The 12,870-nt window shown below is 39.2% G+C and overlaps 1 protein-coding gene across 1 annotated transcript in view; it reads right to left on the bottom strand.

Annotated features, from left to right (window-relative positions):
* LOC121316924 (A disintegrin and metalloproteinase with thrombospondin motifs 6-like) overlaps positions 1 to 12,870 on the bottom strand; it is an 86,348-nt gene that overhangs the window by 32,807 nt on the left and 40,671 nt on the right. The window contains exons 10-12 of the mRNA XM_041252306.1: positions 11,970 to 12,116; positions 6,821 to 6,962; positions 1,547 to 1,654 (exon numbers count right to left, since the gene is read on the bottom strand). Coding sequence (XP_041108240.1) covers positions 1,547 to 1,654; positions 6,821 to 6,962; positions 11,970 to 12,116 — 397 coding nt within the window. The remainder of the gene's footprint in view (positions 1 to 1,546; positions 1,655 to 6,820; positions 6,963 to 11,969; positions 12,117 to 12,870) is intronic.

The following is a 12,870-nucleotide window of genomic DNA, read 5'->3' on the forward strand; positions in this document are numbered from 1 at the left end:
TGATACAGATTGCAATGCAGCCAGGCACATGAGTTTGCTGTACACAGTAAAACTCTTTTTCTATTGGCATTAAACTGGGGCCTGAGTGCTGGCCAGGACATTGACCACGAATTCGCCCCTGAATGCAGCCATCAGCCGGTCATAAATACAGCATGACAGCTGGCTAAAAGCTTTGATACTCTGCATGTAGACATCTGATTGTGATTTACAATGCACTGTAATCTTTGTTGAAACTGTCTCCCTAACCTGGCAGTGAACTGATGACCCAATCACATTGTTTTCACAAATCCAGTATGCATGAATGAATCCTGGGAATGGCTGCTTTGCTAGTTTTCTTGTTCCCATATCAAAGACAATGAAGTTATGGTAAATTATTACAGCTCTACATACAGCACCTGCACACCTTGTGTTCTGTACAGAATCTTTTGTAGTAATTTTCCCACTACAGCAGTATGGGACCTGGGATTCCGAGGAATTCCAATGTTCTTGCATGAGCCTTTGAAGGATACACTATTGATTGTGAATTAGTTATTGGTTATATTGTAAATATTTTGTCCCTAACTGCTGAGCGGGACAGACAGTGGAGTGGTCGCTAGTTGCCCTGTACTCAATGGCCATTATCCAAGGTAAGAGCATGTGAGTAACTACTCTGTTACTAGCACATGTCAGATTGAGGAGAATCTCTTTAGATGCCCTCCCTTTTTGGTTGTCTCGCCACACAGCACAGAACCAAATGTCTGTGACAATAGCTTTAAAGGCAATAGGGTCTTTCTTCTACATCCTCTTCCATTCAAGACAATGTATTGCTTTTATACACCATCATTAGATTATGCTGAACCCCTACTCTGAACATAATCTGATAGGGTTTTGTTGAGTATTGTAGCCATGGATAAAATGATTGTTTGTTTTACTTCTACTATGTACTGTCCAGTACTGTATCTATCAGAAGTATAGCTTCTTTGTCACTACTTTGGCAGACCTCGGTGAAAGGGATTCTTTGTACATTGAATTGATAGAGTTATTGTTTTCTTTAATTATACCTGCAGTAATTTAAGCATCAAAATAATAATAATAATAATAATAATAATAATAATAATTTATAAAGCACCTTTCAAGAGATCACAAGGCGCTGTACAACAGTAACAATACAACAAACCCAGCAAAACAAAACTAAAATCAATGCCAATACAATTATAAAAAAACAAATAATAATTTAAAAAGCTTTAGTATAAAAGTACATCTTCAGGCAAGATTTAAAAACATCAAGAGAAGGGGCCTCCATTGAAATGAGTGGCAGCGAGTTCCACAGGTGCCACCAAACTGTCATTGTTGAATTGCATTGTAGCTGGACAGCTTACAATCGAGTGGGGTGTTTGTCAACAAAAGCATAGCAAGGTGTCAAATACATAATTATGTCTCAATATCATATCCTATAAATAAGCTACTTTTTAATCTATTAAGCCAGCAAGTGCAGTGAAGAGTCAGTCAAGTTCAAGGCTTGATACACAAAACGTCAGGGGGTGTTTTGTCTACTATAAATCCTTACCCCTTTCTCTATGCTTCCAGTTTGACACAAGGTCCCCTCGGCAGCCGGGATGCTGTTGGTGACACAGCGGTTACTTTTGCTAAGACACCAGAGCTCTCTACACACTTCCTAGGAAAGAAGGCAGAAGCAAGTTGATCAGAAAAATATATTTAAAAATACAATTCACAGGAATTTATAACAAGTTAGTGATCTCCTTTTTATATAATACACATTTTATTTATATACAGATGTAAAACTAAATGACATTTAAAAAAAAACAAGAATGTGAGCTGGAAAGCATCCGGAAAGCAAATTTCCATGCCAGAAACTAAAGGTCAAGGTTATCCCCCAAATGGCTTGACAAAAAGGGCCAGGAGTGTGGCTTTAGTCTCTTGTCATCTAATAAAATAACATATAACTAGCAGTCGTGGTTTGGAACATTGCAAGTAGCATGCATCTGATTTATTAAAATCCCCATTGTGCATTATAGGGTAAGCAAAAACCAGCTGACTGCACAAAATGCTGTTGCTTAATATATGTCCAGGTTTTTGGCCACTCCTGAAATACACAAGCTTAAACTAACATTCTACAAATTATGATGTATCGCTACATTGAAAAGCTGCTCTATTGTAACTCTTTTTTTTTTACATCTATATTCACTATGCAACGCCAGTAGTCCCTTTATCCAAAGTGAAAATATAGAGGGATCTTGAAAAGAAACATGTGTTAGTTTACAGGTCAAAATGAGCAGTTATACTCCATAAAAAGTGATATAACTGCACTGTTAAAGCCCTGAAGATTTCAGTGATGTGACCTGATATTACAGACAGCAGACATAGGCATGGTATGAATTACTCCCTAATGCTTCCCATCATTAAAACAGATTTTTGTAAACATTTATTGGCTCGCAAACCATGAGGTTCTCATTGGGAGCCCAATCTGAGAAATGAGTCATCACAAATGTTTAACAGTATTAAAAGGGTTCTTTACAATGAAATGTAGTTATATAATTAGCAACAGTCTTCACGGGTCTGTACTGAGTCCTATAACTGAGTAGAGATTATAGGCCCATGAAATAAAGATACCTGGTTTCTAAATGGTGATGCTTCTAAATGTATGCCATATATAAAGGGTACACTATGAATATTCAGTAAGTACTGTAGTTATTCCATGGCCGAGATTGCTGAATAAATATATTTTCTACGGCTCTCCTTATTCGTGAAAGAACCGCAGCACTCCATGGAGTAACATGCAAGGAGTATTCTGTTCATAAAACAAGTGCAATGTATGGAAATTAAGTTATGTTTAAACTGAAATGAACAGCTGAATTCAAATAATTACTTTGCTTAGATCAAGCTCTGCATCTGCACAGCGGAATTTGTCGATATTGATCATTTGAAACAGTGTAAACGGTATGATTCCAAACAAATATTCACTCAGCAGCATACATTAAACAGTTTAATGACACTTCCTTGTGCTGTCAACAGAGGCTGGGACCTCTAACCTCTATTTACACTGTATATTGTTCTTCATCCAACTGTCCATAAAAGGGAACCCCTTTTGCCTTTGGGTGAGTGCATCTGCAACTGTGCTGCACAATAGCATATAGCACCAAGTAGCACTTCAGTGTTTCAATGCATCACATATTACACAATCAAATTCATGAATTCTAATTTACAGCGATCTGCAGACCAGGAAGGAAATGGTGGACATGGCTGGGTTTCAAATATCTAGCACAGGGGTGATACTGGACTGCAAATTCACATTGACAGACAGTAGATCTGCAGCCTGGTCAAATATTCCATTTTCATTGTTACCTAGTGATGTCAAAACGTTGTTGCCCTTTATCAACAAATGTTACTGGATATTCCTGTAACAACAAGCACTCCTGCTGTGCTTCACAACATGCTGATGCTTCTTAACCCCTTTTTTTTTACCCTTGACACGACTTCATTAGCAGTACCCGATTCTGCTTTTTTGTAGTTCTGACCTCACTGTTATTCGAGTCCCAATTCCTCTTGTTTTTTTTTTACTCTAACAGCTGATTTTATATCTAGGATACAACGGTACCCAGGACATCTGGTTTGCATTTCATCTGAAGGAAGAAGTCTCTAATAACACAGCTAAATACCCTGCACACACACACACACACACACACACACACACACACACACACACACACACACACACACACACACACACACACACACACACACACACACACACACACACACACACACACACACACACACACACACACACACACACACACACACACACACACACACACACACACTACCGCAGGCCCAGTTGGTAGATGGGTTTGCCCAGGTAACCAACATCCAGCTCTGATTCACAGCTAAACATTTTATGGAGGAAAGGCATATCCTTGTACAGTAAATCCCTTTAAAATGTCACTTTCAAGCAACAAAAAAAGCCTTTTGCTATATGTGCACCATAACCCATAATTCTGGTGAATCTCATCCTTAATTAAAAACAAAACAAGTAGCCAGCTACAACAAGTTAACTTTTTTTCTTTCTTTATCTTAGCCCTAATTAGAACAATGTGTAAAAGAAAGGATACTACATAAAGCATAGTCTTTCAGTGTTGCATGTGCAACAATCTACCGGGCACTTCTGTGGCAGGAACTTCAAAGGGTTTATAGGGCATGCAGAGCATGAAAAAGGTGCACTATGAGTTATTATGCAATACACAGGTTTTGACCTCTAGGGCAGCATCTAATGTCCTGCCACCTCAGGTCTTCAGTGCCAGTTTGGTTAAATAAAAATAATAAAAAACCTAGATTGTCATGCAAGTTAAACCTCCCACAACAGCTGTTTCCAATAAAGCAGCCTGCAAACCTTTTAAGAGACCAACATTTCAGACAGAATCACTCACAGATAGTGAAGTGATGGATTTACATTTAAAAGAAAAAGAAAAAAGCATGACTTCCATGCTGGGCCTCTGGTTTTGGCAGTTAGTAAAGACAGTGCTTTTCCAGTTACGGTTTGAGCTTCCTATCAGTTTGTTTTTATGAATTTCTGTGCTACAGATAAGCAGGGAATCCTAATATTGTGGCTGAAATCACCTGCCCTTTGAAATTTGCTTTTATTTTAATAATAATGTGGTATTTTAATTGCACACTGAGAGACCCGGTGGCAACATTTTGTAACTGAAGTTTCTTTAAGTGGCATTTTTGCACAGCATGCAGTGCCACCTTGTGATTAAATAATGTAATTGCGGCAAGAATCTTAGTTTTGTAAAAAAATCTACTGGCACTAGCTGACAAATTGATGAATAGGAACACCCAGACAGTATTTGTTATGTGCAGGCAGGGCTTCATATGTAGGCCTGCCTAGCTTCAATTTAAATCATTTACTCTGCACAAGACAGCTGCACTATGATGAGTTCCGCAGGTAAAGTCGTTCCCACGTCCACGGGTTCGCTCTTGAAACTGCATTCAAAAAGTACAGGATACTCATCGCACAGCCTTGGTCCTTTAGGAACAGCAAACCTCTGTTAATAAAATCAGGGGGGTACAGCCATAGCCGGAAATCTGAAACGCAGGTACTAGCACTGCTTGAGTTACAGTACAGCGAGGCAGACAGATAAAGAGGCTGATATCTCCTTGTGTTACACGTTGCACAGTTGTTTTTGTTATGAGACTATTAAGCTAAGAAAAAGGTCAAAAGCCAGCTGTACCAATTTTTTTTTAAAAATAAATTCATGAATAAATGATAAGTGCTACAGTTGCATTCCATACAGCACATAAAATTTTTTTTAAAAAAAATACACTTTCTGGCTTGTTTTCACCCCTCAGTTTTTTTTTTTTTTTTTCTTGCTATCCAACAAAAAAGAAATGTCGAAAGTTGGAAGGCTTATATCTGTGCATGTTCCTCAGCATCTTGAAATTTCAGTTTATGGTCATCATTTGTGAAGCCAAAGCTACCTATTCCCTCCTTCTCTTCTCTTGCCTGGTTTTCTTTCTTCACTAAATAAATATACTGTCAAGCAACTGGATTGTTCAATCCCCCCTATAAATCAATAAGCCATTGCTAACGTCTACATTAGCGAGTATTCAAGTAATCTTTGGTTTTCTTTTGGTAAGAGACTTTTTTTCCCCTTTCAGGCTTGGAAAATGAAAGAATGTTTAAAATCTGCTAGTGCTTCACTATGATGTGGCTTAAGGCGCTAATAAAGCAATTATGTATTATAATAATATGTTTACTTATCCAACAATGTTGGATACCACTGTATGAAAGCCAATTTACCAAAAGTTTAACAACCCTAACCTCGCTGTTGGTCTCTAGGGTGGCTGCGGTGGGCTTAATAATCTCCAATAATAATATTAGGTCCCAGTCCAGGCCCCCTAATTCATTCAAAGGTAATAATTATTTGGATGCAATTAAGGGAGAGAAAAAAAAAAAAAAAAACACAGTATGCCTTCCAAACTAACTCATGAACAGAGAAGCACATGCACACAACACACACACGCACACACACACACACGCACACACACACCACACACACACACACACACACACACACACACCAGCATAACAACATTATTAGCCTATTAATATATACCACCTGGAACTACGTTGCCACAACCATAGAGACCTGGACCTCTATGATTTGTTTCACACACACACACACACACACACACACACACACACACACACACACACACAAACATACACACACACAGCACAGCCTATTAAAATATGATATACACCTGGACCTCTATGATTTGTTTCAATTGCAGACGAAGTTCTGATGACATCGTGGTGGGTTACAAACAATATCATTGTTTAGCAGTTACTTGGTGAAGTTGAAAGAGATGGGGTGGCATGCTTCTCTAAGGAAATATGTTTCTCTTTACTCTCCAGTTCAGTAGTTTATTTAGTTACTTCTAATTACAATACCCTAAATACTTTCATATGTGCTTAGTTTGTGGGTCAGGATACCGGTGATATTCCGCCTTTTGTACATAGCTAAATGAGAGCAAGTCATCCAAGTAAATTAATGAAGATTAATGTAGGAGGGGGTGACTATCCCTCACGGATTGACAAATACCCTGCGAATCGACATCAAACACACAAGGGTCCTTTCGGTTTATTTTGAAGGTTGACCTAATGTTTCGTTTTCCGTGGTTTCATCAATCCTAAAGCTGAAATGGGGTATGTGACTGCCTGCTAAATGTTTATGGGAGCTGTAGTTTGTGTACAGGAATGCCAAATAAAACTGCAACTGGATTACAAAGCAAGTCACAAAGCGTTAGGATTTAGACTTACCCCATATTTACACTGACGGGATGTTGTACCGTACTGAAAGCGACATTGCTCGTCAGCATCATACACCTGACCTGGAGCCACGGTGGGGTACAGGAACTCTCTTTTTGGGGGTTCATTGTCCAGACATGTCCCACGACCTGAGCTGTCAAAAAAACAAACACACAATAGGATCATTTCTTTTCGAAAGGAGCACAGAGTAGAATTACTGAATCCTCAACACAATTGATTTGTTTAGAGGTGTAAAAAGACGTGCGCATCACAGAGAAAGCAGGATGCCTCCAATCTACTGGACGACATACTGTAAGCTTAAAACATGGTCTCAAGAAGACAGTCCTGTTCTCTGATTGTTTTTAGTTCTAATTCTTAAAATCCCAATTGTTGTTGTTGTTGTTGTTGTTTGGTATGTAAATATAGCAGAATGCAGAACACTACGATAGGGAGCTGGTTGGAACAGCAGGTTAATTCACAAGCTTCTCATGCCTGTTCACACCTAGCACAGGTAACAAGTAAAACAATTTTGGTGGTGTGGATAAAGCCCCACTGCACAAACCCACCACACAATTTGCCATTTTCTGCTTGAGAAAGACAAGGGACTGAATGATATGGGATGTACAGGTGAGTGACACGCAGACTGCAGGAAGCACCATTGTGCCATTACCCATCACCTTTCATGAGCACTAAATAAAAATGTTAAAAAATATATAAATTCCTTTGGAACTTAAAAAAAATAAAACTCAATCCGAAATCATTAGGCAAAGGTTCTCAGTTCTCTTCTACAAAACTCTTTTTGTTTTCAATCCAAATACATCCAATAATGCACAGTACTGCCCTGGAATGTGTACAGAAGGAATTCAGTAGTAACCCTGTGGACCTGTGCAATAGCTGCCCTCCACAATGAAACAGATACTACCATGGTAAGGGAAAACTGCCTGCAGGGCCTTTCAGTGCAACAGTAAAGAGTTCTCTGAAAGGAGACATGTGTAATAGGGCACAGGTCCTCTCTCGCGTGCACAGGAGGTGTTTAGTCTATTTTGTCATAAAGAAATATGTAATGCTCACTGCTACACTGATAACCACTGTTTCAACTATTTTTATACTCAGCTTAACATTTTAATGCAGCAGAAAAAAATAACAAAGAAAGCCAAGGGCCAGACAGAGTCTCTTTTGTTGAGAATGCTTACACTAGACTTTAAAATGTTTTTTTTTTCATCCCTCAGGTTGTCATATGGATGCTTTTCTTAACTCACATTTAACCCGGAAGGCAAGTTTTTTTTTCCTTTGCAGAGTAAATGTTTTAAGTCTGTTTTGGTACTCTTCTTCTCTTGATTCTTTGAACACAGCCAGAGCTAATTGTTTTCATATCTTTTCCACAAAATGTTCACTTGAAGAATATACTTGAAATATATGACCCTTTACAAGTACAGATGGTTTTCAATATAGCACACATGTTTACATTTTACCAGCAAAATGTTGCAGTGGTTAGAACTGTCTTCTGAATTTGTCAAGGTTGGATGCTTGGCAGGATAAAATTATTATCCAGGTTCAGCTGCCTACTTGATGGAGGGTTGGAAAAAATTCACCAGGAAGAACCTGTGTTAGCTACTTAGTCCCATAGCTCCTGCTGGGGAATCAACTACTAATGAAGCCCAGTATACATAACAGCTGTTTAACCGGTGAGGAGCGTTTTCTGATATTACAGTATTTATAGTAATAATAACAACATTTGAAATAAAAATGTATACATAAAGTCTAAGTGTGAATTTTACAAACTCGTAAATATTTTGTCATTTTAATTTTATATATATTTTTTGATGTGTGATTTATAATTCTCGCTATTGGCGCGCGGGGGGGTTGCTTCAAGTAAAAAAAAAAATGCTAAGGTGGGCAGTGATTGAGAAAAAGGTTGAGAATCCTTGATAGATACAAAGAGAGATTATCAACCACACTCTACAGGTAAGCTAGAACTCACATTAACCACTTGTTAATCAACTGGTTTATAAAAGCACACCTCAGATGTATTGTAACAAGAATAATTAAGCTGTACATTTTACTGTAGACAACTATTTTCCATTTACAGCTGAGTTTACCATTTACAGTGAACTGTGTTACAGAGGTCTTGAACAATCACAACCAGTTTAAGGGCCAGTAATAACAAATCTTAAACTAGCAGCAGCCGCTCAAAACACACACAGCCTATCTCCCTGACCACCTCAAAACCAGGCAGAATGGACATTAAATAATATGTGTCAGCGTGCGGACAGAGAAGCTAGAGAAGATTCAATGCATTTACTTGGGCCATAACTTTGCAAAGCAAGAGGCTGTCCCATTAGAACACTGTAGACATGGCTTTCATTGCTGCTTTAGATTTGTTTACCTTTACAACCAATGTTCTGTTTTTTTTTTTCATTTCCAGATAACCATCAGGAAATAAAAACCTAAGAGCTTCAGCAGTCCTTCATTCTCACAAGAACACCGCTATTAGGAGTCTAACTGGTTGAATTACTAAGCAAATTCAGGAAAAAAAAAAAACTGAAATGACTGGGTGAAATGAGTGTAATGCCCCAAGGAGAAGTGAAATGCAATTACAGTATTTGACTTTGGCTCTGTTTGTTTTTGTTGCTGATGTTTGCTCATCTAATCCCTTTTCCTGGCTCTCAATATCCCCACAACAGAAAAGAATATCCCTGTAGCTATCCTAGTCTGAGACATCTCCTAGACTCCCATTCCAGCACAAAAAAACACTTGTTTATTGGGGCTAAGGGGAGGCAACATTTCCTGGACATTAAAACAAGCTAAATTAAAAGCAGACTGCCGTAATCTTCTCACATACACAAATTAGTACTCATGTACGGCATCTCTGCTTATTAATCAGCAAGTACTGGTTATATTTAGAATAAACCCAATTAATTTAAAGATAGTACTTCAAAGATACACTACTTCCACAATAATAAAATATACAGAGAAATAAGACAATGGCGAAGAAGCCATGGCTTGCTGAGGTCAGTTTGGCAGTTGAGAAAAACATAAAATACAGAAGCACCTCCTTGAGTTTTGACTCAGCACAGTGCACTATAATTTGGACTAGCTGTATGGCTTTGTAACAGCATGCATTTCATATTCAACCCGTTCTTTGTTTTACCCCTTTAACAACCATAACAACCACCGATTCCCTGTAGGACTGCAGAGGCTCTTCAAATAAACAAGCAATGCTCAAGAATAAACAAGGTCTGCCACCATCCTGCATTTGCTAAAGCAATCTCTGTGGCTGAGAGAGCTCTCAACACTGCATTGCCTGGATTCCTTTAAAAAACAAATAACACAAACTGGGTAGAGCCCACCCGTCTCCACTAAAGAAAAGAAACTTTAGCCCAGCAGACAAACATTTCAAGAAGGCGTCACTTTCAACGTCAGTGATGCCTTGCATTGTGAGCCACCTAGCTTTGGTTTACAGCAATCTCATTACTCTGCTAAAGTTCACTTTTAACAGATGCAGTGCGCCTGCTTCTTTATTGCATGGCATAGAACCATTTCATTTAACCATTGTCAAACCTTCAGTTTAAAGGGGAAGTCTCATTTAGATAGTAGTGTTGCATTGCGTGTAAAATAAAGTGGACCACACAGGTAGGACGATTCAACAAGTTCTTTATTTGAACACGGTAACAAATATGGACCACTGTGTGCCGTGAACCATGCTAAGTAAAATAAAATAATTGAACCTAGCTCCTTGTCACTCTCACTTGGGCAAATTCCGGTTCTGTCTTACACTCTGTCTCTCTCAGTCTGTCACTCACTCACTTTCCAACTCTCTTCCCCGAGCTCAGACATGAACTCCTACTTATCTCTTTCTTAACCATGATCTCCATCCGCCCCCACGAATACCGGGCATGTTAGGGGTGCAAATGCATGTCGAGAATTGGTGAGCCCGGACAGACAGACAACCAACACTCCCCCTCCCCTTCTTAGCTCGTGGCGTGGCACAGCAAAACAGTACAACATGTGAAACAAACACAAAGGACAAACAAACAGGACAGTCAACAAGTCCCTTTTGCAGCGCAAATGCCTGGGTCGTTACAGTATTTGTCTGGGCTGAATTCTGCCTCTCTCTTAATAATGCATGCACTTCTTTCTAATCAGGTATGCGTTTTGTGTTTTCATTTTGTGCAAACTTAAAATGTACAGCCCCTAATGAGTACTGGCTCTCTCTGCTGGCTGAGTAACAGCCATGCGCTTTCTTCCCAGAAACCTCCTGGAAAATGATGTTGTAAAGCAGTTAAGAGATATGTGCACAATATAGTCACCATCAGCTTAATCCAAGAGAGGCATGTTAAACTAGACCAAAGGAGACATTTCCGAGTCCCTGCAGCTGTGATCAGTTGTGATATGTAAAAACTGCAGCTCAGCCAGGGTATAAAAGTCCAGTGAAAAGCATTGGAGCCACATAATTTCAGCAAAAACATAAAAAAAAAAAATCTAACTAGGGTCTTGACACCATCTAAATTCAGGAAAAGAGAACTAAATTAAATTAAGTTGTCACAGTTCACGTTTCCACACTGGTTTTGCTGCTGGCTTTTATATGCAGCCTTCTGAGTTTCCGTTTTAATGCAACATCATTTTGACTGCTTAAAGCTGATGACATAACTATTTGTTTGACAGGGAAGCATTGAATCATATGTTTATATTCTTATCAGTGATCCAACATGGAACCTAACATGACAATGTACCTAAAGAGCGCCTTTCATGCATCACTAAGTACTGTACAGCAAAGATAAAGGTGCCATAATCTGCAGCATATTTTTGACATATTAGAAAACAAATGGGTTTGCAAACTCATTTTGACACACCCTAGCAGATAAGGCTTAATAAAGTGTGAAATGTGCCATATTTAACTATTAGATCATTCAGGAACAACTTTACCCTTGCTTCAAAGTATGCTCTGAATCTAGCATCTGTATTTAAAGTGTTAGCACAGATACTTCATTTTACCTCAAACCCTCAGGTTAATACTCCCTGTTTAGGTAGGCAACCTGGTGAGGGGAATGCTGATACTAAAACTGAAGCACTAAAGACAAACAAGCACCTTGATCACCCTTAAAAAAGGGGGAGGTGTTTGAGCCCGCTGCTCCCAGCCCTCTCCCATTGAGGCACTTACTCGAGGAAGCTGGTGATGTAGTCCTTGCTGCACGCTGACCAGGAGAAGGGGTTGGTGTTGGCTGTAATGTGAGCCGCCATGAGCTTTGCTGCTTCGTGACCTTTGGTCCCACATGAGTTTCCAATTCCATCGTGGTTCATGCCGAAACTGTCAGGGAAAGCAAAGGACTACATTAACCCCACTGTGCAACCTGGCCCAACAATGCATCAGTCCAATGTGGATGAAAAATGTTACTCAATATATCCTTCTCTACATGCCCATTGACCCCCCCCCCCAAACACACACACACACACACACACACACACGTGCACCCTAAATAAATGGGTCACATTTTTCTGGTCCAAACGAAAGAAAAAGGACTTTTGCAACAGCTGTTCATAGCTGGATAAGGACAAAGGTCATAGGTTGTCTATGCCGATTGCGTCTCTAGAGGAACTGGAAGGTCATAATTACTGCTTGATGACTGGTTGTCAAAAAGCATGATTATGGGTTGCTTCGCGGCCATGTCAAAAGCTGGGAGAATGGGGTTACCCATGATATAAATCAGAGCATGAGAATGCAGGGCCTCTAAATTAACCCCCAGTTTTTCTATTAAGGGGACATTCTTCTTATACAATGTGACCCAATTCTCCCTGCAGCTACATAGCAGTAATAAAATGAGTTACAGCGCAGCCACAATGGTCTATGCTGGTACTTGCTTTGGCTGCCGATTATCTGTAGCTCAGTGATGTAGGCAGTGCTGGTATTTCAGTTCTGGGCCTGATACTAGAACACACTGTATACCCAATTTTCAAATTCTCTAAATACACTTTCATATTTATTGTAGTAAAATATGTACTGAATCTGAAATAAAAAGACTATCTTGTAATGCTAAGTATTGAAAAGAGGCTTCCATGCCGCA

This window comes from Polyodon spathula, chromosome 1 (genome assembly GCF_017654505.1).
Source record: "Polyodon spathula isolate WHYD16114869_AA chromosome 1, ASM1765450v1, whole genome shotgun sequence".
NCBI lineage: Eukaryota > Metazoa > Chordata > Actinopteri > Acipenseriformes > Polyodontidae > Polyodon > Polyodon spathula.